Genomic DNA, 24,623 nt, shown 5'->3' on the forward strand with positions numbered 1-24,623 from the left:
CTAATGTAATCTAATCTTGTACGCATTCTAATCTTCCTGTATTGTAAGTTCGAACCAATCTTTCCCCATCATTTCCTACTCTGTCTAATGTGTTCTAATCTTGTATGTATTGTAATGTATCCTAATCTTCCTGTATTGTAAGTTCTAACCAATCTTTCCCATCATTTCCTACCCTTCCTAATGTAATCTAATCTTGTACGCATTCTAATCTTCCTGTATTGTAAGTTCTAACCAATCTTTCCCATCATTTCCTACCCTTCCTAATGTAATCTAATCTTGTACGCATTCTAATCTTCCTGTATCGTAAGTTCTAATCAATCTTTTCCATCATATTCAACCCTTCCTAATGTATTCTAATCTTGCATGTATTGTAATGTATCCTAATCTTCCTGTATTGTAAGTTCTAACCAATCTTTCCCATCATTTCCTACCCTTCCTAATGTAATCTAATCTTGTACGCATTCTAATCTTCCTGTATTGTAAGTTCTAATCAATCTTTTCCATCATTTCCTACCCTTCCTAATGTAATCTAATCTTGTACGCATTCTAATCTTCCTGTATCGTAAGTTCTAACCAATCTTTTTCCGTCAGACCTCAACAAGCTCATATTCTTCCCTTTCCCCTTTCTAATGTAATCTAATCTTGTATGTATTCTAATCTTCTTGTAAGTTATAACCAATCTTTCCATCAGCCCTCAACAAGGTTATTCTGCCCTTCCTCCTCTTCCACCCCCCAGTCATCCAGCAACTTGGCCTGACCCTAAACCTCCCCAGCAGGTCATAAATAAGCTTATATTTTAACCTTCCTCTTCCCTTCAGTCATAAAAAAGCTTGAATTCTAACCTTCATTTATCCGTCAGTTCAAAACAAGCTTATTCCGCCCAGTCATCCAGCAACTTGGTGTGACCCTAAAGCTCCCCAGCAGGTCATAAATAAGCTTATATTTTAACCTTCCTCTTCCCTTCAGTCATATAAAAGCTTGAATTCTAACCTTCATTTTTCCGTCAGTTCAAAACAAGCTTATTCCGCCCCTTCTCCTCTCCCACAGTCATCCAGCAGCTCGGCGAGACCCTAAAGCTCCGCCAGCAGGTCATCATACAGCCACCACCTTTCTCAAGCGCTTCTACGCCCGCAACTCCCTCCGCTGCATCGACCCGCTCCTTCTCGCCCCAACCAGCGTGTTCCTCTCGTCTAAAGTGGAGGAATTTGGCGTCATCTCAAACAGCAGACTCATATCAACATGTCAGACAGTGGGTGAGTGACATGACCCTGACACTTCTCCTTCTTCCTCCTCTTCTTCTTCTTCTTCTTCTTCTTCTTCTTCTTCTTCTTCTTCTTCTTCTTCTTCCTCTTATTATTGTTGTTATTATACCTCATCTCAAACAGCAGACTTTCAGTACCCTCCAAAGTTTCGCGGTTGTTTTGTTCCTCAGGTACAGCGGTAAACTTGTGGATCACAAAACTCTGCGTCTTGAAAACACTGAAAAAGGGCTGATTTGTTCCGTTGTTATCTCAAAATACGCACTGTGTAAAAAGGAAGAAGAGAAAACGGGTCGTTTTGAAGCCGCAGCTGAAGGCGGCTGGCTGCCTTACGATTGGTTGACAGTTCTTAACCCCTTCAGCACGAGGACACGTATACTGCGTCCTTGCGTGCCCTGTACCATATCTGAGGACGCGCATACTGCGTCCTGGCTCACTTTGGCCAATATACAAGTTATTTTATCTATATTTATGCTTACATCTCAAAATTATCATTTAATTTATGCTTCTTTATGTGCACCATATAATTCTGCATGTTTTCATATATAATACATGATGATTATGTTGAGTTTATGACTGAAAACTTGTTATATTCAATAGCGACATTTGAAATTTGGCGCGCGCGGCGATCCCGGATACAGCGCGGGGTGCTGTTTTGGCCCGGGTGTAGTGAAGTGTTTAAAACACACTTGTGATTGGACGAGTCCAATAATGTCATCGATGGAGCTCATCCAATCAGCAGCCTCTAACTTGATAAAAAAGCAGCTTTGTGAATCTGAAGTTACCGTTGATATTTAACCCCTTCACTACGGCCGGGCCAAAATAGCGCCCCGTGCTGTATCCAGGATTGCCACGCGCGCCAAATTTCAAATGTCGCCATTGAATATAACTAGTTTTGAGCCATAAACTCAACATAATCATCATGTCTTATATATGAAAACATGCAGAATTAAATGGTGCACATAAAGATAATAATAATTTTGATATGCTTCTAACGTAGAGATAAAATAACTATATTATTATATTAGCTACAGGCAGACGCGCTTGTCGCGTCCCGCTCACATCGGGCACACAAGGGCATGATATCTGTCCCTGTGGTGAAAGGGTTAAATCATTAGTTTGTAGCCTTTACCGCAGGCCACTAACGTGCACCTCTGTGAATCTCACCCCAACACGTATGGGTTCAGCAGGGATCTGCCCTTAGCCTGCTCCTGTTTGTAAGAGTAATGGAGGAGGCAACAAAGGAAGTAAGAGGAGAGGCACCATGGAAGCTGCTGTATGCAGATGACTTGGTAGTAAATGCAGACACAACAAAAGTGAAAGAAAAGTTTAATAAATGGAAGGAAGGAATGGAGGAGAGAGGTTTGAAAATTAATATGGAAAAAACAAACTACAGTACCCTCTTGAGTTTCGCGCTCGCTTTGTTCCGAAGGCAAAGCGCTAAACTCAAGGATCACGAAACTCACGGTATTGAAAACACTGTAAAAGTGCTAGCTGTTCTGTCCTGTGGATTTTTTTTTTTTTTTGTTTTGTTTTTTACATGTGGGCCATGGCACCGGTAGACTATACATCTGGGCCTGGTGGTCGGCCCCGAGCCCGTCATGGCCCAGGCAACTGCTCATTGTGGGGCTATTATAACTGGCTCATGCTGCCCCCCGAAGCTCACTTTTTTTCCTCCTTTACTGCCTTGTTATCTCAAAATACGTACCTTGGGAAAAGGAAGAAAACAGGAAGAGAGAACGGGTCGTTTTAAAGCCACGGATGAAGCCTTACGATTGGCTGAGATGACGTCATCGTCGGCGTTCACCCGGTCAGCGTCCTTGCTGCCTTGGGGCAGTGTCACACGCCGTTTTCTTCTAACTGTTGTGGCTACTGGCAACTCCCGTGCACCCATCTGGGAGTGAGTTGTCGGTTTTCCGTAACCTGCTGGTGTCACACTGGGCCATTTTCTTCCCACCGCGTTGGTGGCAGCTTGGGCAACCAGCAAATTCAACTTTTCCAGGTGTGCGTCACACACGGCCAAGGTGGGTTGCCCGTCTCCACTTCCACAACGTAAACAAAGCACTTGCCCTGTATCAACATGACGGCGTCTGCTAAAGTGAGGGCTGTCGCGGCTTGTGCTGCCATTACCCAAGTTATGGACTTGTTGCTGAAGTTAAATGACAGGAAGAAGCTGTTGTGGGTGTGGTGTGTCTGTGGGTCCTCCGTGCCAATTCTCATTGTCACCATTGTGCGTGAGCGGCCAACCCACCCATCTAGACTCCGACCACATAAACACGTAGATCGAGTAACAACAAAGACACACACACACACACACACACACACACACAGATTCACCATGAACCATGGCAGATGTTTCTCACAAACAAAAATGGCTTCACCATTTCCTAGTGTGTGTTAGAACTTACTTGGTGAGTGGTTCATACAAACCAAACATACCCAATGGCAAGAAGAGAGCAGTGTTAAAGACAACTGCTCTCTTCTTGCCAAGAGCTAGGAGGTTTGGTTCATGTGAGGCACTCACCAAATACATTCTAACACACTCAAGAAATGGTGAAGCCGTTTCTGTTTGTCAGAAACATCTGCAATGGTTCCTAATGAGTCTGGTGTGTGCATGTGTGTGTGTGTGTGTGTGTGTTGTTATTCGATCCATGTGTATGGGTGGGTTGGCCGCTCACGCACAGTGGTGACAATGAGAACTGGCACGGATGAACCACAGACACGCCACACCCACAAGTGTTTCTTCCTGCCATTTAACTGCAGCAACAAGTCCATGACTTGGGTAATGGCAGCACAATCTGTGACAGCCCTTACTTTAGCAGACGACGCCATGTTGATACAGGGCAAGTGCTTTGTTTACGTTGTGGATGTGGAGATGGACAACTGACCTTGGCCGTGTGTGACGCACACCTGGAAAAGTTGGAGATGCCAGCTGCCCAAGCTGGCGCCAACGCGGCGGGAAGAAAAAAGCCCAGTGTGACACCAGCTTACGGATAACCGTGAACTCGCTCCTGGTTGGGCGTACGGGCGTTGCCCGCAGCCCCAACGGTTGGACGAAAACAGCCATTGTGACACGGCCTTAAGGCAGTGAAGCCGCTGATAGGGTGAGCGTCGGTGATGACGTCATCGGACTCCCAGCGAATCACAAGCGTGTTTTCAGAACTGTCGCCCAATCGTAAGGCAGCCGCCTTCAACTGCAGCTTCAAAACGACCTGTTTTCTCATCCCGTTTACCCTCTCTCTCTCTCTCTCTCTCTCTCTCTCTCTCTCTCTCTCTCTCTCTCTCTCTCTCTCTCTCTCTCTCTCTCTCTCTCTTTTGCCATAGCCACAATGTTTGGAGGAAAACGTCTAGTGTGACACTACCTTTAAAGGCAGCGTGCATGACGCCGATGGTAAGTAGACGTGACCCGTACGTGTCAAAGCAGCGCGAAACTCAGGGTGATAATGCGGGAAACTCGGGAAGGTAAGAATTTAGGACTAACCGCGAAACTCGGATAGCGCTAAACTCGAGAGGGTACTGTATATGGTGACTGGAAAAGAAGCAAGAGAAAAGATTAAATCAGGAAAATATCCATGTGGATGTTGTGGGAAGGGAGTAGGTGTAAATTCAGTCTTGTGCACATGTATGTTGCAGGCAGTGGTGCCACCTTAGATGCTCAGGCCTCAGACATGTAAGAGGAGTGCAGAATTTTACATGCCCATCTTGTGTAAGGAGACAGCAAGGACAAGAAACTGAGAGGGATGAACTAGAGGTGAATGGAGGAAAGCTGGATGAGGTAGAACATTTCTGTTATTTGGGAGATGTTCTGGACTGTGAGGCGGGAGTGGAGAGGACAGTGAGAGCGAGAGTGGCGGCAGCGTAGTTAAAGTGGAGGGAGGTGACTAGTCTGCTCGTGAATCATAGCATCCCTCTAAAGAGCAGAGCGGGGGTGTGCCAAGTGTGTATTAGATAAGTGATGTTGTATGGAGCAGAAACATGGGCTCTGACTAGAAAATTGATGGAGGTATTGAGAGCAAGTGATCGCAGAATGTTGAGGAATTTGGCGGGGATCAGGTGGCAAGACAGGGTGTTCAGTGCAGATGTGGCTAAGAGATGTGGAGTAGAGGACCTGGAAACAGTGCTCAGAAGGAAAAGACTCCGATGGTTTGGACATGAAAAGAGACCAGGGGAGGATACAGTGCTGGGAGTTTTGGAGAGATTGGAGGTAAAAGGAAGGAAACAGTGCTTAGAAGGGGAAGACTCCGATGGTTTGGACATGAAAAGAGACCAGGGAAGGTTACGGTGCTGGGAGTTTTGGAGAGATTCGAGATAGAAGGAAGGAGATCAGTTGGTAAACCTAAGAAAATGTGGAGAAGGTGTATGCAGGAAGACTTGGCATTGATGGTATTGGATGAGCATTGGGCAGAAGACAGAGTAGAATGGAGGAGAGCCACAAAGCTTCCAACGGCTGGCTCAGGAAGAGTGAAAACGGACGGTAAACAAAATGATGATGATGATATATGATCCTAATACAAATTATCTCGTAAATAATCCTAACACAAATTGTCTCATAAATAATCCTAATCCTATATAATCCTGATACAAATTCTCCTATATAATTCTAATACAAATTCCCTCCCAAATAATCCTAATACAGAACCTCTCCTTATACAAATTCCCTCCCAAATAATCCCAATACAGAACCTCTCCTTATACAAATTCCCTCCCAAATAATCCCAATACAGAACCTCTCCTTATACAAATTCCCTCCCAAATAATCCTAATACAGAACCTCTCCTTATACTAATTCCCTCCCAAATAATCCTAATACAGAACCTCTCCTTATACAAATTCCCTCCTACATAATCCCAATACAGAACCTTTCCTTATACAAATTCCCTCCCAAATAATCCCAATACAGAACCTTTCCTTATACAAATTCCCTCCCAAATAATCCCAATACAGAACCTCTCCTTATACAAATTCCCTCCCAAATAATCCCAATACAGAACCTCTCCTTATACAAATTCCCTCCCAAATAATCCTAATACAGAACCTCTCCTTATACAAATTCCCTCCCAAATAATCCCAATACAGAACCTCTCCTTATACAAATTCCCTCCTACATAATCCTAATACAGAACCTCTCCTTATACAAATTCCCTCCTACATAATCCCAATACAGAACCTCTCCTTATACAAATTCCCTCCTACATAATCCTAATACAGAACCTCTCCTTATACAAATTCCCTCCCAAATAATCCCAATACAGAACCTCTCCTTATACAAATTCCCTCCCAAATAATCCTAATACAGAACCTCTCCTTACAAATTCCTCCTACATAATCCTAATACAGAACCTCTCCTTATACAAATTCCTCCCAAATAATCCCAATACAGAACCTTTCATATACAAATTCCTCCTAAATAATCCTAATACAGAACCTCTCCTTATACAAATTCCCTCCCAAATAATCCCAATACAGAACCTTTCCTTATACAAATTCCCTCCCAAATAATCCTAATACAGAACCTCTCCTTATACAAATTCCCTCCCAAATAATCCTAATACAGAACCTCTCCTTATACAAATTCCCTCCTACATAATCCCAATACAGAACCTCTCCTTATACAAATTCCCTCCTACATAATCCTAATACAGAACCTCTCCTTATACAAATTCCCTCCCAAATAATCCTAATACAGAACCTTTCCTTATACAAATTCCCTCCCAAATAATCCTAATACAGAACCTCTCCTTATACAAATTCCCTCCTACATAATCCCAATACAGAACCTTTCCTTATACAAATTCCCTCCCAAATAATCCTAATACAGAACCTCTCCTTATACAAATTCCCTCCTACATAATCCCAATACAGAACCTTTCCTTATACAAATTCCCTCCCAAATAATCCTAATACAGAACCTTTCCTTATACAAATTCCCTCCCAAATAATCCCAATACAGAACCTCTCCTTATACAAATTCCCTCCCAAATAATCCCAATACAGAACCTTTCCTTATACAAATTCCCTCCCAAATAATCCTAATACAGAACCTCTCTTTATACAAATTCCCTCCTACATAATCCCAATACAGAACCTCTCCTTATACAAATTCCCTCCTACATAATCCCAATACAGAACCTCTCCTTATACAAATTCCCTCCCAAATAATCCTAATGCAGAATCTCTCCTTATATGAATTCTCTCCTAACTAATCCTAATACAGAATCTCTCCCTATACAAATTCCTTCCTAAATGATCCTAACCCTAAATAATCCTAACACAAGTTCTCTCTGTTCCGTTCCAGTGAAGAACAAGTTTTCGTACGCCTACAGCTCCGAGTTCCCTTACCGCACCAACCACATCCTGGAGTGTGAGTTCTACCTCCTGGAGAGCATGGACTGTTGCCTCATTGTCTACCAGCCCTACCGGTGAGGCGGGGAGAGAGAGAGAGACTGAATAGAGAAAGACAAAAGAGAGAGAGTAGAGACAGACAGAATAGAGAAAGACAATAGAGAGACAGAATAGAGAGCATAGAGAAAGACAGAATAGAGAGAGAACAGAATGGAGAGACAGTAGAGAGAGAGAGAGAGATGAAGATTAGAGAGAGAGTAGAGAGAAACAGAGACACAATAGAGAGAGAATAGAGAAAGACAGAAGACAGAGAGTAGAGACAGACAGAATAGAGAAAGACAATAGAGAGACAGAATAGAGAGCATAGAGAAAGACAGAATAGAGAGAGAACAGAATGGAGAGACAGTAGAGAGAGAGAGAGAGAGAGAGAGATGTAGATTAGAGAGAGAGTAGAGAGAAACAGACACAATAGAGAGAGAGAGAGAGAGAGGAACAGCCAGACAGAATAGAGAGAGAACAGAGGCCTTTGAGACTTATTTATAACCTAACATGTTCTAACACTCTGACTCTCTGACTTTGTGGAGATGTTTAATAATCTTCTGCCTTATAATAACCTTCTATCTTTAATAATCTGCTGTCTTTAATAATCTTCTGTGCTTAATAGTCTTCTGTGTCTCTCCCCGTGTGCAGGCCGCTGGTTCAATACATGCAGGACCTGGGCGGGGAGGGTGAGGTCCTACAGCTGGCCTGGCGCATAGTGAATGACTCCCTCAGGACTGACGTGTGCCTGCTCTTCCCTCCCTACGAGATAGCCCTGGGTGAGTGTGTGGGTGTGGGGGTGTGTGTGTGTGTGTGGGGGTGTGAGAGAGAGAGAGAATTGTATGTGTGTGTGTGTGTGTGTGTGTGTGTGAGAGAGAGAGAGAGAGAGAGAGATACCTAGAAATATAAGTGAATTGCTTTGAATCTTATAAAAAACTCTTGATAGGTTACCAAGTGCTAATTTTATCTTTCTTTTTCTTTTCTTTCTTTTTTTCTTTGTGCTTGATCTGCTTCTTCTCCTCCTGAAATGTGCATATTCTCTCTCTCTCTCTCTCTCTCTCTCTCTCTCTCTCTCTCTCTCTCTCTCTCTCTCTCTCTCTCTCTCTCTCTTTCTCTATCTCTCTCTCTCTCTCTCTCTCTCTCTCTCTCTCTCTCTCTCTCTCTCTCTCTCTCTCTCTCTCTCTCTCTCTCTCTCTCTCTCTCTCTCTCTCTCTCTCTTCAATTTCCCATTCTTCCTTCCTCTGTAATCAATGTCTATCTTATATTCCATCCTCTGTACATTTGTCTGTTCTCTCTGTCTCTCTGTCTGTTCAATTTTTAATCTTCTGTTCATTTCTCTCTGTCTCTGTCTGTTCAAATTTTCATTCTTCTGTCTTCTAAAATTCTCATCCTTTTAATTTTTACTGTCCATTCACTTATCCTTGCATCCCTTCCTCCTTCCCGCCCTTCTCTCCCGGTCTCCCTCCGTTTCTTCACCCTCCCTTCCCTCCTTCCTTCCATTCCCTTCCTTCCCCCTTCCCTCCTTCCTTCCCCTTCCCTTCCTTTCCTTCCCTTCCTTCCTTCGCCTCCTTCCTTCCTCCCTCCTTCCTTCCTTCCCTCCCTTCCCTTCCCTCCCTCCTTCCTCTCTCCCTCCCTTCCCTTCCCTTCCCTTCCCTTCCCTCCTTCCCTCCTTCCTTCTCTCCTTTCCCTGCCGCCTTGGTCTCTCCCTTTCCTCCCTCCTTCCTTTCTTCCACTCACCTCACTCTCCCTTCCCTCCTTCTTCCCTCCCTCCTACCTCTCCCTCCATTCATGCCTCCCTTTCTTCCACAATGCCTCACTCTCCACCTTCTTTCCTCCCTTTCCTCCACCCTTTCTCTCCCTCCATTTTCATCTTTGCATCCCATTCTGCATTCCTCCCTTCCCTTCCCTCCTTTCCTCCCTTCATGCCTCCGTTCTACCTCTCCCTCTCCCGTCCGCCCTTCCACCCTGCCCCAGCCTGCATCCACATGGCCTGCGTGGTCCACCAGAAGGATTGCAAGCAGTGGTTCGCGGAGCTCAACACGGATCTGGACCGCATCATGGAGATCACGCGCTACATCCTCAACCTGTATGACCTCTGGAAGTCCTACGATGAGCGCGCGGAGGTCCAGGCGCTGCTGCAGAAGATGCCCAAGCCTAACACACAGCCGGGGGGGCCGCGGTGATCGGAGCCCAGCCTCTACCGCGGGTGTGACGGGGCGGTTGTCGGGGAGCTGCCGGGGCCAATGTGTGGTTCCCAACCTCCCCCGCCCCACCAGCAGTGTTACTCTGTTGCTGCTGCCGCCGCCGCCGCCGCTGCTGCTGTGATGTCTGAGCAGGATGGGAACTAAAGGGGGGGGACGGCCGAGGGTAATGTGTGGAGAAACAACTTTTTTACGTGTTTCGATTTTTTTTGGGTGTGTGTGGGGGGGGATATAATTATTTTTTCAATATTTTTATTTTTTATTTTTTATTTTTTCGATTTTTTTTTTTCCGATATCGTTAAGTGAATAGCGTGAAGATTCCAGGCACATAATGCAAAGGATAAATTCTGTGTGTGTTCTCATGTAAGGTGGTAGGCTAACACACACACACACACACACAAACACACACACGGCCCGGTAGCTCAGTGGATAGAACATCTGCCTCACAACCAGAAGGACAGGGTTCAATTCCCGGGGTGAAGATATGTTGGGTTTATCTTCTTTCACGTGTAGCCCCTGTTCACCCAGCAGTGAGCAGGTACGCGACGTCAGGCAAGGAGTTGTGACCTCGTTGTCGCGGTGTGTTGTGTGTGAGTGGTCTCAGTCCTGCCCAAAGATCGGTACTACAAGCTCTGTGCTCTTCCATAGGGGAACGGCTGGCTGTCTTGAGAGTGACCCGCAGCAGACCAAGAGGTGAATTACACACACACACACACACACACACACACACACACACACACTCACACTCACACACACATACATACATACATACATACATACATACTACTCAAATGAAATACTGTGGCCCATTGCATGTGTGTGTGTGTGTGTGTGTGTTTAGGGTGATGAAGTTTGTAGGTGATTCATAACTCACATTTTTTAAACTCTAGACATTACGACCGACCATTCATGTAAGGTGTGCGTGTGTGTGTGTGTGTGTGTGTGTGTGACTGAGTCTGTAGCACATTTTTTAAACTATACGTAACAACAGATCATTCTCGTAAGGAAGGACACAGGGCAGAATATTTTTAACCTCGTGACGGACATCTGTACTCGACGTTTTAAGCCAAATAATAATCAGTATAATAATAATAGTAACTTCATTTCACTGTATATATAAAAAAGAAAACAAAAGAAAAGAAATTAAAGTGTTAGAGAGACTCAATAACTGCCCAAGAATGTCATTACGGCGAAACCTGAACTGGCGATTATGAGGCAGTTTTAACCTTCATTGTACAGTAACTTAATTTTGCTGTATATATGTAACAGGTTTCATTCTAACAGATGGTTTTGTAGCTGTACTTTATAAGCGTCCAGTTCCGTATTTTTTAGATAAATCTGAATGTTATGTATGATTTGTAAATGTCGTCCTTTTCCAAACTTTTTGTGAAGAGAAAAGTTGAATTTTTTAAAATACTTTTGAAATATTTTTTTGAAAACATTAAAAAAATATATCAAATTAAAATAAAGTATTTTTGCTTTGACCAAAACCTGGAAAAAGAGTTGACAAACATGACAGTTTTTTAATTTTCAAAATCCCCCAATCAGTAAGTGTTCTGAGCATTTTTATTCTTCAAAAACATCATTTTCCGGGAGTCGCGGTTTAAAGAAATACAACACTTTGTCATAACTTGGGAAGTGTATGTCCTGCATGCATCAAACGTTGGTCACTTCTGTTATGCCTTTAGGCCATGTTGTAACAAAAAAATGGTTACCTTAGCTTAATATTAAAGGAATTTGTAAACACATTTGTTATAGGCCTTTGCCGGTAGCAACTACCTCACCACTGGGGGTCCTCGGCACATAAGTTTCGGCAGGTGGAGGTGTTTAATATGCTCCTCACTGTAGAGAATGGAGATTTCCTTAATAGTCTCCACATCTGTACGCTGCGTCTGCAACTGTCCGACGTCGTTTTTGTTTTGCCGGAGCCGCAGCTTTCTCCGCTTCATATTTTGAATCTCTTGGTGTTTCTTCTGTATTTCTAATAGGTTTCTAAAACTGAGTACTTTATTGAGGTCATCTTGCACATAACCAAAATTGTGAGTTGGACAGTACAAGCACAGGAGTTCTGAACACTCCTCAGTCCCAAAAATTTTACCTTATGTCGGTGACTCCAGATCTTTGAGTGAAGCGCCTCATTAGGATTTTGGGTGTTGCCCATCATGCATTTAACTAACAAGTCATCTTTTGTTAGGTCTAAATATATCTGGAAGACTTGTGTTCTCTCAGGGGGTCCAGGGGGAATTTTATTTTCATGTCCTTATGACTTGGGGGGGGGGGGGGGGGGTCCTTGTGCCAGAGCTTTCTGATAAAAGCACCAAGACTTCTCTCCTTCAGGGCACAAAGAATGTTTAGGGTTTTCATCCGTGCTTGTACAGTGAAAGAAAGTTGCAGGGATATCCTTCCTTAGGTCTTCCAGTGTCCACCTTTGTTTCTAGGGAAGGCCTGCACGCAGGAAAATGGAAGTTGCTCATTTACTTTATCAGTCAACTTTCCTTTTCCTCCTAGAGACTTTTTTTTTCTTTCCTCCTGCTTTTGACTGTTCTTTCAACTTCCTCAGCCTTGTCCCAAGCCTTTGCTGACATGGTTGATGCATTCTTCTTATTGTGCTGGCACGTTTCCAGATGGGTTTAGGTTTTTCACAGCAAGGCACGCTGAGGAGTCCCCGTCACCAATAAATGTCACATGTCTCATCTTGTTTAGTTCTTTTGACCTCCCCATATTCTGGTAGCTGCCTCTGCCTCCATAGCCTCCAGATGTACCTTCAAAATTCTTCTGGAACTTTTCTTTGTGTTCTTCAATGAGAGACCTTACCTATTCCTCCTCAGTTACTTTTTTCTGTTCTTTCTGAGTAAGGAGTCTGGAGCGCTGAATGCAGTAATTTGAAAGAACTTGATGGTCTAATACAAAGCCTGTCTCAGAGTCAGTGGAGCAGCCTGTGCCAGTGTGTGATGAGTGTCCCCCGGTGAGCCAGGATCCATCATATCAACCTGTGACATTCAGTATCCCATCAGCATCGGGCTTTGATGTGTGCAGGACTGATAAGATGTAAGATAAAGGCGTTGAGATCATTTATAGGCAGTATACAAAAAGGTCTTCCTGACTTTTTTCATCTATGTACATACAAAAAGGTCTTCACATTTTAACATTTTTAGGCAGTATACAAAAAGGTCTTCCTGACTTTTTTCATCTATGTACATACAAAAAGGTCTTCACATTTTAACATTTTTAGGCAGTACACAAAAGGCTTTCGTAATTTTTTTCAGTTATATACAAAAAGTTCTTCATATTTTAACCTTTTTGGGGTGTATACAAGAGGCCTTTGTTACTTTTTTCAGCTATATTAAAAAAGTTCTTCATATTTTAACCTTTTTGGGGTGTATACAAGAGGCCTTTGTTACTTTTTTCAGCTATATTAAAAAAGTTCTTCATATTTTAACCTTTTTGGGCTGTATACAAGAGGCCTTCGTTACTTTTCTCAGCTATATTAAAAAAGTTCTTCATATTTTTACCTTTTTGGGCTGTATACAAGAGGCCTCCATTACTTTTCTCAGCTATATTAAAAAAGTTCTTCATATTTTAACCTTTTTGGGCTGTATACAAGAGGCCTTCGTAACTTTTTTGGGCGATATACAAAAATTCCGTCATACTGTGGTCCTGTGATGGGCAAGACTCCACGCACACACAGGCATCACATCGCCACCCTCAGCCAGACAGGGAAGTGTTACCAGGGGGTCTCGGTCAGTGGTGGGGGTGGTCAGGGGTTGGTCAGTGGTGGGATGGTCAGGGGTTGGTCAGTGGTGGGGTGGTCAGGGGTTGGTCAGTGGTGGGATGGTCAGTGGTGGGGTGGTCAGGGGATGGTCAGTGGTGGGGTGGTCAGGGGTTGGTCAGTGGTGGGGTGGTCAGGGGTTGGTCAGTGGTGGGGTTGTCAGGGGTTGGTCACTGCTGCCTCAAGGGTTTGCGCTAATACCCAACTAGTGACAGCTCATGTGTTGGAGGATGTCAAGTATATGAGTTGTCTAATTCATGTGTCATCAAGGCACGCACCCCTCACTGGCTTGTATCAGACCTCATTGTGGAGTTTATGGAAGCATCTTGGAGTGAGATTTCAGCTGATTTCTTTATGTGTGTTGGTGTGTATTTGCCTTGTGTTGGAGGGTGTCAAGTATATGAGTTATCTAATTCATGTCAGCAAGGCACACACCCAACACTGGCTTATATCAAACCTCATTGTGGGGTTTATGGAACCATCTTGGAGTGAGATTTCAGCAGGTTTCTTTGTGTGTGTTGGTGTGTATTTCCCTTGTGTTGGAGGGTGTCAAGTATATGAGTTATCTAATTCATATCAGCAAGGCACACACACCCAACACTGGCTTGTATCAGACCTCATTGTGGGGATTAGAGGAGCTTCTTGGAGTGAGATTTCAGCAGGTTTCTTTGTGTGTGTTGGTGTGTATTTCCCTTGTGTTGGAGGATGTCAAGTATATGAGTTAAGTGATATGTCATCAAGGCACGCACCCCTCACTGGCTTGTATCAAACCTCATTGTGGGGTTTATGGAATCATCCTGGAGTGAGATCTCAGCAGGTTTCTTTGTGTGTGTTGGTGTGTATTTGCCTTGTGTTGGAGGATGTCAAGTATATGAGTTATCTAATTCATGTCAACAAGGTACACACACCCCACACTGGCTTGTATCAGACCTCATTGTGGGGTTTAGGAGAGCATCTTTAAGTGTGATTTCAGCTGATTTCTTTGTGTGCTGGGATTTTATACGACACTTACATTTCTACTATTTAAGGCTCCTTTGTAAACACCAGGTCCAGCGTTGAAGGTTCATCTCTCCCCTGAATTCTGTGTTCACTTTGACCCATTTCGTAAGAGTGTTGTCCATTGCCGTCCTCAGCAATGTACTTCCCCATGACCTTTCCCTCACCTCCCTCTGATGTCGGCTCCTCCCAACACACCTCATTGGGTTCTGTATGTCGCAAATGTGTCGTGAAAACTGTGTCTATGAAGGACCTTTGCAGATTTTTACATTTTTCACTGCTGTGGGAACGGGTGGCTCTGTGACCTTGCGCATAATGTAGAACTGTTCCTTCCCATCTTCACTTGCTGTATAATCTCATGTGAAAGTCATCCAGTCCCTCGTGAAAGTCTGTCCCCAAGGCTGTGATACTATTGACAGAGGAATGAATTTAAACTCCCAGAAAAGTTTGATTCATATAACAGTTGCTGACCTAAACTTTGCCCTGAGAAAGAACATACAAACATAGGAGTTTGCAAGAGGCTGGTAGGTGATATTTTTGACAAAGGAATGATTTAAAACTCCCAGAAAAGTTGGATTCATATAAAAGCTGCCTATCTGAACTTTGCCCTTAGAGAGAATGGTTCAGTTTCATTGTAAGAGAATGGAAAAGTCACCCATGAAAGTCTGTCCCCAAGGCTGTGATACTATTGACGAAGGAATGAATTTAAACTCCCAGAAAAATTTGATTCATGTAAAAGTTGCTGACCTAAACTTTGCCCTGAGAAGGAACATAAGAACATAAGGAGTCTGCAAGAGGCTGGTAGGTCCATGCAAGGCAGCTCCTGTAAACCTAACCCCACCTAACATCACTATCCATAACCTTATCCAGTTTTATTTTTTATTTATCCTTTTTTTTCCAGTTTTATTATAAGCAAATGTGTGTCCAGTGTTCACTTTCTCATCTCACTTTCAATCTCACTTTCTGTATATGGATCCACTATTAAGAAAGTTTTGGGGTTCAACTCTTGTATGGATTCCACTGTGTTTAAAGTTTATGGGTTCAAGTCTTCCCTGAACCCACTCTTAACCCGAGAACGGCGACAGACCTCAATTAAGGCTTGCCCAAGGAGAGGCGACAAGCCTTAATTGAGCGCGATTTTGAATGCGTACAGAAACCGCACCAGTAGGTCTAGATGGCTGAAAATTGGACTGGATCATGTAATATATGGCAACACTCAGTAGGCCTACCCACTATCCCCACGCCATGCATTACGCCCACGTCAGTCATCTTGCCGCGCCTCGTAGCACGTCTTGTTTATAAATTATTGATAAACTAAAAGCTAAGATATAGATGAGGTGTATATCAGTGTTACAAATATGTGTGCGTGCAACGTGTCATTTACGCTGACGTCCCTCGTCTTGCCTCGTCGCGCATAGTCCCCCTCGCACGTCCCATGGGTTGCCAGCGCTCGGCTAAGTCCCATTCATTGACCGCTGCCATGGCCATACAAATAGGTTTAGAACATTTTAGTTTTCACCGTCCTATGCGCTCCAATATTCCAAAGGCGCTGAGGTACTGTTTTTACAATTCTGAGAGACTCAATTTTTTGGTCAACCAGTCACCTGACAAGGGCTCTCTCCAACCCTGGGATCGCTTTTCTCTGGTTAAGGTGGTCTGGGGGTTCAAGTCTTGCCCGAACCCACTACTTTTGAGACAGTTTGGGGTTCAACACTTATATGGATTCCACTATGTAAAGTTTAGGGATTCATGTCTTGCCTGAACCCACTTTTAAGACAGTTTTGTGGTTTAACTCTTTTATGAATCCAACTCTTGAAGCATATCACAGCCTTGGGGAGGTCTTGACTTAAGTATATACAGTATTTATAGGGAAAAACAATGTATACCCAATAGTAATTTACATTCATAGCTACTGTCTTGTGTTCCAGAAAGACTGATTCATAAGCCACCAGATGTTTTCCTTGGCATAGAAGCAGTACAGAGTTTCCCTTGTCCACAAACCCCACAAGAATATATAAGATTGTTTCATAACTGTTCACTGACTTGCCATAGCTACTGTCTTGTGTCCCAGAAAGACTGATTCATGGGTCCACAAATGTTTTCCTTGGCATAGAAGCAGTACAGAGTTTCCCTTGTCCACAAACTCCACAAGAACATATAAGATTGTTTCATAACTGTTCACTGACCTTCCATAGCTACTGTTTGGTGTCCCAGAAAGACTGATTCATGGGTCCACAAATGTTTTCCTTGGCATAGAAGCAGTGTAGAGTTTCCCTTGCTTCTGTGGACGCCTCAAATGTTCCTTGGTATAAAAGTAATGTCCAGATTCCCTTGTCCACGCACAACCAGCGACTACGAGCACCTCAGGACTATATGTGGACAGGGAAGAGTTATTGTGCTGTGTGTGTGTGTGTGTGTGTGTGTGTGTGTGTGTGTCGAAGTGTTCTTGTGACTGTATCAATAACATGTTTTACAGTATTGGTGTGTCTCATGTTAACCCAGACAGGAGGAGGAGAGGAAGAAGAAGGAAGGAAGAAAGGAACTGCTCAGGAAAGGAAGGAAGGAATTGCTCTGGAAAAGAAGGAAGGGACTGCACAGGAGAAGGAAGGAAGGAAGGAACTGCCCAGGAGAGGAAGGAAGGAAGGAAGGAACTGCCCAGGAGAGGAAGGAAGGAAGGAAGGAACTGCCCAGGAGAGGAAGGAAGGAATGGACTGCACAGGAGAGCAAGGAAGGAAGGAAGGAACTGCCCAGGAGAGGAAGGAAGGAAGGGACTGCACAGGAGGAGAAGGAAGGAAGGGACTGCACAGGAGGAGAAGGCAGGAAGGAAGGAACTGCCCAGGAGAGGAAGGAAGGAAGGGACTGCACAGGAGAACAAGGAAGGAAGGAAGGAACTGCCCAGGAGAGGAAGGAAGGAAGGGACTGCACAGGAGAGGAAGGAAGGAAGGGACTGCACAGGAGAACAAGGAAGGAAGGAAGGAACTGCCCAGGAGAGGAAGGAAGGAAGGAACTGCACAGGAGAGGAAGGAAGGAAGGAACTGCCCAGGAGAGGAAGGAAGGAAGGGACTGCCCAGGAGAGGAAGGAAGGAAGGAAGGGACTGCCCAGGAGAAGAAGGAAGGAAGGAAGGAACTGCCCAGGAGAAGAAGGAAGGAAGGAAGGAACTGCCCAGGAGAAGAAGGAAGGAAGGAAGGAACTGCCCAGGAGGAGAAGGCAGGAAGGAAGGAACTGCCCAGAAGAGGAAGGAAGGAAGGGACTGCATAGGAGGAGAAGGAAGGAAGGAAGGAACTGCCCAGAAGAGGAAGGAAGGAAGGGACTGCATAGGAGGAGAAGGAAGGAAGGAAGGAACTGCCCAGGAGAGGAAGGAAGGAAGGAACTGCCCAGGAGAGGAAGGAAGGAAGGAACTGCACAGGAGAGGAAGGAAGGAAGGAAGGAAGGGACTGCACAGGAAGGAAGAAACTGAAGGATTGAGACAGAAGGTAGAATAATAACAAGGAAAAGACTGCATAGGAAAAGAAGGAAAGAATTACCCAGGAAAAGAAGGAAGGAAGGAAGGAACAAACTGAAGGATGGGAACATATGGTAGAATAATAACAAGTAAAACAAAGGTAAGTGTCATTATCTCCACCAAGGTCACCATTTATTTGCGTTAACCCCTTCTTGGCGGCACCACTATAAATAAAAAATCATCCATATATATAGACTTTGCTGCATGTAGTCTATACATCTATGTGTAGTTTCCCCGCCATACCAATGATCATGTGAGCAAGATGGAAGTGTGTATGTGTATTTCCTACAAACTACCGTCGTCACATGAGAGCAAGGGGCGTATTATGAGAGATTTTGCCACCCAAGAACACGTATTTGACAAGGCTTTCGTAGGAGTTGTGGGCATTTCCAAGGGTAGTTTTATGACCTTGGTGGTAGTCTGACCCTTCTTCTGTACCGTGAACCTGAAGAAACACATATTTGACAAGGCTTTCGTAGGAGCTGTGGGCATTTCCAAGGGTAGTTTTATGACCCTGGTGGTAGTCTGACCCTTCTTCTGTACCGTGAACCTGAAGAAACACATATTTGACAAGGCTTTCGTAGGAGCTGTGGGCATTTCCAAGGGTAGTTTTATGACCCTGGTGGTAGTCTGACCCTTCTTCTGTACCATGAACCTGAAGAAACACATATTTGACAAGGCTTTCGTAGGAGCTGTGGGCATTTCCAAGGGTAGTTTTATGACCCTGGTGGTAGTCTGACCCTTCTTCTGTACCGTGAACCTGAAGAAACACTCATTAGAACCCGATTGATCCCCTCTTTGGCCTTTAGAAATAGCTGATGTGATATGGCAAAGTGTCTTGTAATACCAGCCCAAATGTCCACATGTAGACTTAGAGGCGTATTACAAGTCACATCTGAGAAGTTTTGGGTCCTTAGAGTTATTCATCCTGAACTCTGTAGGGACCCAAAACTTCTCGGATTTGACTTGTAATGCAGCCCTTAGTGATAAATAGTCCCAGTTTCAAAGAGTCCATATGTAGATCCTCCGCTTGGAAGGGGTTAAGGGGAAAGTTTGCCGTGGATTATAATTGCATCTATGGTCATGAATAATTAATATGTTGTATATATTAGTACCTTTGTTATCATATGAAAATTTCAAGCTGATCAGATCAAATGAAAATTCAAGAAAATTATTTTTCGTTGTTTTTATGAAAAAATTAAATTAATTTTTCTCAGCCATTTTCTCACTAAATTTCTTGTGACACGCACATCTGATAATTCATTGTTATTCTAACAATTTGTCAAGATGTTTTCTTGAAATCTGTTTTTGTTAATCTGTAAAAATATTTGTAAATATTTGAAAATTGTTTTGGAAAATTTTCCCACATATAGAAACTATGCAATTTTTCAAATAAACATCTTGTAGAACATTAGCACGATATATGGTCTTGTATGTCCTAAGGTTCCATGAAAATCGTGCGGAAAATAAAAACAAAAAATAATTTTATGTCCAATTTGTAACAGTTTTGAGAACAATGCGATTGAAGTTTTGCTAAAGTTCTTGTGCCCAGTGAAGGTACTGTACGGTCAATGCCATGTCCATATGAACTTTATGGGATCAGTAATCACATATCAGTGAGTGCATAAAAGTATCAGGCACCTTGTCCCCCTTATGAAGGTATTAACCCCTTCAACACGAGGACGCATATACTGTGTCCTTGTGTGCCCCGTACCATATCCGAGGATGCGCATACTGCGTCCTGGCTCACTTTAGCCAATATACGAGTTATTTTATCTCCATATTTATGCTTACATCTCAAAATTATCAATTAATTTATGTTTCTTTATGTGCACCATTTATTTCTGCATGTTTTCATATATAATACATGATGATTATGTTGAGTTTATGGCTGAACACTTGTTATATTCAATAGCGACATTTGACATTTGGCGCGCACGGCGATCCCAGATACGGCGCGGGGCGCTGTTTTGGCCCAGCCATAGTGAAGGAGTTAATCGCTCAAAGGCGAGGGTGTCAGGGCGCGCCACACCCCTAGTTGTTGCAAGGTTCGATCAGTACTCTCCAGGTGCATAGCAATCGATTGGAATTCCTTTGTCTGTCTTCCTCTTCTTCTTTATTGTCTTTGGTGTAATTCTTCTCTTTTCTTTCATTTCTAATCTTGTTTCTATGTATTCATTTGTTCCAAACATTTTTGTGAGCAGGTTGCACTTTTCATATCCATAATTGTGTTCCAAAACTGTTACATGGGTTACAAATTTCACCCTCAAGATTGCTGCATGTTTGATTTTCCAACAATTATTCCATACTTTGACATGCCAGCTAATGCGCCGCAGGCAGCGTGCCGCGCCCAAGCAGTAGCCATTTAAATCTCCTCGCTATTGGCACTTAAAATTATGTCTGACTGAAAAAAATTCTACCATTCCAAAGCCAAAGGATAGGGTGTTGCCTTAGACCATATAACTCAATTTCGTATTTTTAAAAAATTATTTTTATATTTTCACGGTGGACTCTCAGCTTGTAGAGTGCTGAAGAGATACAACTTTTCATGTATCTCCTTATTTCTATTTGTGTGTGTGTGTGTTTCCATCTCCTTCATGTCTCCATACACTGCAGTTGAATCTCTCTCTCTTTTCTCTCCAATGAAGACAAAGCCAATCTTTCTAATCTCCGTCACGTTTTGAGAATGCATCCCAGTCTGTCCCTTCTACAAACGCCTCATTTCTGTGTCCCTGTATAACCATCTTCTCTATCTCTTCTCCTATTCTCATTTATGTCTGTATAACAATCTCTATCCATTCTCTATCCTTATTTCTCTGTCTGTATGGCCATCTTTTTTTCTCTCTTCTACGAATGCCTCATTTCTTTGTCTCTTTGTAACCATCTTCTCTATATCCATTATCCATCTATTCTCATTCCTTTGCCCCTGTATAACCATCTTTTCTATCTCTTCTATTCCCTATCTCTATTCTCATTTCTTTGTCTCCATAACCATCATCTCTATCTCTGTTCTCTATCCTCATTTATTTCTGTATAACCATCTTTTCTGCCTCTGTTCTCCCCCTCTATTCTCCTCTGAACGCCTCATTTCTGTGTCTCTATATAACCGTCTTTATCTTTCTGTTCTGTTCCCTGCGGATGGTCCTGAGGCGCTGGGCGAGGGCTGGAAGGTTATCAAGAAAGCTGTCAACACACGAAGGCAGGACTCGGAACTTGGAACCTTGGAGGAATGGAACACCTGTAGTAGTAGTAGTGGTAGGAATAGTATTGTAGGCTGTATTACTTTTTCTTCCTCTTTCTTCTTCATCATATTTCTCAATTTCTCATTTTTTGTTGGATCTACTTACTTGTCATTAGTTTTCTCTCTCTCTCTCTCTCTCTCTCTCTCTCTCTCTCTCTCTCTCTCTCTCTCTCTCTCTCTCTCTCTCTCTCTCTCTCTCTCTCTCACACACACACACACACCAAAGTTGGCTCCATTAATACAAGACTTTTTGTTATTTCCATATTTATTCAGTAAACTTTTATTCATTTTACAACTCTGAAAATGATCAATCTTGTTAGTATTATTGAAGTAGTAATTGTAGTAGTAGTACTTGATGAGAGAGAGAGAGAGAGAGAGAGAGAGAGATCTATTTATGTGGGGTTTGTCAACTTCCTGTGGGGTGACATCCTGTGGGTCCTGTGTGCTGTGGCTGAGAGAGAGAGAGAGAGAGAGAGAGAGAGAGAGAGAGAGATCTATTTATGTGGGGTTTGTCAACTTCCTGTGGGGTGACATCCTGTGGGTCCTGTGTGCTGTGGCTGAGAGAGAGAGAGAGAGAGAGAGAGAGAGAGAGAGAGAGAGAGAGAGAGAGAGAGAGAGAGAGATCTATTTATGTGGGGTTTGTCAACTTCCTGTGGGGTGACATCCTGTGGGTCCTGTGTGCTGTGGCTGAGAGAGAGAGAGAGAGAGAGAGAGAGAGAGAGAGAGAGATCTATTTATGTGGGGTTTGTCAACTTCCTGTGGGGTGACATCCTGTGGGCTCCTGTGTGCTGTGGCTGAGAGAGAGAGAGAGAGAGAGAGAGAGAGAGATCTATTTATGTGGGGTTTGTCAACTTCCTGTGGGGTGAGATCCTGTGGGTCCTGTGTGCTGTGTGTGAAAGAGAGAGAGAGAGAGAGAGATATATATATATGTTGTGTTTGTCAACTTCCTGTGGGGTGACATCCTGTGTGCTGTGGCTGTGAGAGAGAGAGAGAGAGAGAGAGAGAGAGAGAGTTTCATACATCATCAGAGGTCAGGGTGATTTTCCTTGGCCAAAGTTACATTGCTTGGTGATAAACTGTTGTAGAGTGAACTCCCTGCTATTACAATGTAAATTTAAAGTACTCACAGAAGAACTTTGAAAAATACCTGTGTGGAGTGTGCCTCCTGGTGGTGACGGTGTGGCTAGGCGTGGGCAGCAGCCTTCACCGCTGAGAGGCAGCTGTGTCACGTCCACACCAGCAGTGAGGCTGTTCCCTGCACCACACCACCGCTCCAGGAGGGGTCTTGCTCTGCACTGCCCTTGGACCTCCTTCAGGCAGCCCTTGACTCTGTCAGGTGTGGCTCAGGACCCAGCTGTGCCTTGTGCAACACTGCCCTGCCAAAGTCGCTGCCCTGATGGTGCTGCACAAGGCACAGGAGGGTCACTTGCCTCACCTGACGGACCTGAGGCCCACCTGGAGGGTGTCTTAGAACAGTACAGAGGCAAGGCACCCCCCAGCGTGCCTTCCCCAGCTCAGTCTGAGGTGGTGTGGTGCGGGGAGCAGCCACACTGCTGGTGTGGACGCCACACAGCTGACACTCATGGAGAAGGCCACCACCCACGCCTGGCCACACCATGACGGACACACTACACAGGTATACTCCATAGTCCTGTCGTGTGTACTCTACATTACAGTGTCAGAAAGGTCACTGTAAAATAGTTTACCAATGTACGGAGAACGTTACCTTACAAAAACTACACTGACCTTTACCTCTGTACAAAATGCGTGTTGAAAGAGAAATCTCTCTCTCTCTGTGTCTGGGGGGTTTGTAAACTTCCTGTGGGTCCTGTGTGCTGTGGCTGTGTGGGTGAGAGAGAGAGAGAGAGAGAGAATTCTGTTAGCCGCCTACTCATCTTTGTGTATCTAAACCAGGGAATCTTCTTTTTCTTCTTTCCATTTCTATTATTATTATTATTATTATTATTATTATTATGTGCCTGATTTAAACAAAGAATAAAACCAATAAATTTGATCAACATACACAGTTATTTAATCTACACTCCCTTGGGCATTCAAATTATAGAGGAGGAGGAAGAGGAGAAGTAAGATTTGATGATGAGGAAGAGAAGAGGAGGAGAGAGAAAAAAAAAAAAAAAAGAGGAAATAAACAGAGGAGAAAGTTGCAGAAGGAAGGAAGAGGAGGAGGAGGAGGAGGAAGAGAAAAATTATAAAGGAAAAAGAGAATATAGAAAATAAACAAGAGAAGGAGAGAGAGAGAGAGTTACAGAGGAAGAAGAGGAGGAGGAGGAGGAAGGAAAGAAGGAAGGAAGGATTTAAAGAAGGAAAGTAAAGAGTTAAAGGGAAGGAGGAGGAGAGGGAGAATTATAGAAGGAAGAGGAGGAGGAGGAGGAAGGAAAGAAGGAAAGTAAAAAAATAAAGGGAAGGAGGAGGAGAGGGAGAATTATAGAAGGAAGAGGAGGAGGAAGGAAAGAAGGAAAGTAAAAAATTAAAGGGAAGGAGGAGGAGAGGGAGAATTATAGAAGGAAGAAGAGGATAAAAAAAGTTATGAAAGAAGGAAGAGAAGGAAAAAATAATAATAAAAAGGAAGAGGAGGAAGGAAGAGAAGAAAGGAGGAGGAGGAGAACAAGGAAGAGAAAGAATATTAGGAAGAAGAAAATACAGAGAAGGAAAAAAGAGGAAGAAGGAGGAGGAAAAAGTTACGGATACCAGGAATCATGCAAACTACTGCTGTCCGTTGCTTGCTGTCCGCTGTTTACTGTCCGTTGCTTGCTGTCCATTGCTTGCTGTCCGCTGTTTACTGTCCGTTGCTTGCCATCCATTGCTTGCTGTCCGCTGTTTACTGTCCGTTGCTTGCCGTCCATTGCTTGCTGTCCGCTGCTTACTGTCCGCTGCCTGCCGTCCATTGCTTGCTGTCCACTGCTTACTGTCCGCTGCCTGCCGTCCATTGCTTGCCGTCCGCCCGCCCTGTGGATGGTCAACGTGTGAGTCATCTATCCACTAAATATGGAGAGAAAATGTTAGAGGGAATACTATAAAGAAATTCAGAATGCAGCGACGAAAGTGGTGCCAAGCTTGAGAGACGAGGAGGAGGAGGAGGAGGAGGAAGAGGAGGAGGAGAAGGAAGGAAAAAATACTACTGAGGAGGAAAAAACAAGAAGAATGAAGGAAGTAGAGAAAAAGTAATAAAAGGAGGAGGAGGAGGAGGAAGAGTAGGAGAGGGAGGAGAAGAGGAAAAGGAGGAAGAGGAAGAGGAGAAGGAAGGAAAAAATA

At 43.8% G+C, this 24,623-nt stretch overlaps 1 protein-coding gene and 1 pseudogene across 1 annotated transcript; both read left to right on the forward strand.

The window, feature by feature from the left end:
- LOC126996759 (cyclin-C-like) overlaps positions 1-10,298 on the forward strand; it is a 28,600-nt pseudogene extending 18,302 nt beyond the window's left edge.
- A 3,379-nt stretch (positions 10,299-13,677) lies between these two features.
- Positions 13,678-19,350, forward strand: LOC126996760 (uncharacterized). The gene is made up of 2 exons (XM_050857596.1): positions 13,678-14,272; positions 14,428-19,350. The coding sequence occupies exon 2, from the start codon at positions 16,980-16,982 to the stop codon at positions 18,087-18,089; it is 1,110 nt and encodes a 369-aa protein (XP_050713553.1). The 5' UTR covers positions 13,678-14,272; positions 14,428-16,979; the 3' UTR covers positions 18,090-19,350.
- The last annotated feature ends 5,273 nt before the right edge of the window (positions 19,351-24,623 follow it).

Source organism: Eriocheir sinensis, chromosome 11, assembly GCF_024679095.1.
Source record: "Eriocheir sinensis breed Jianghai 21 chromosome 11, ASM2467909v1, whole genome shotgun sequence".
NCBI classification, from domain to species: Eukaryota; Metazoa; Arthropoda; class Malacostraca; order Decapoda; family Varunidae; genus Eriocheir; species Eriocheir sinensis.

Excerpts from the sequence above, each read along its gene's own strand:
- LOC126996760 (XM_050857596.1), top strand. The coding sequence starts at position 16,980 with ATGTGGACAGGGAAGAGTTATTGTGCTGTGTGTGTGTGTGTGTGTGTG.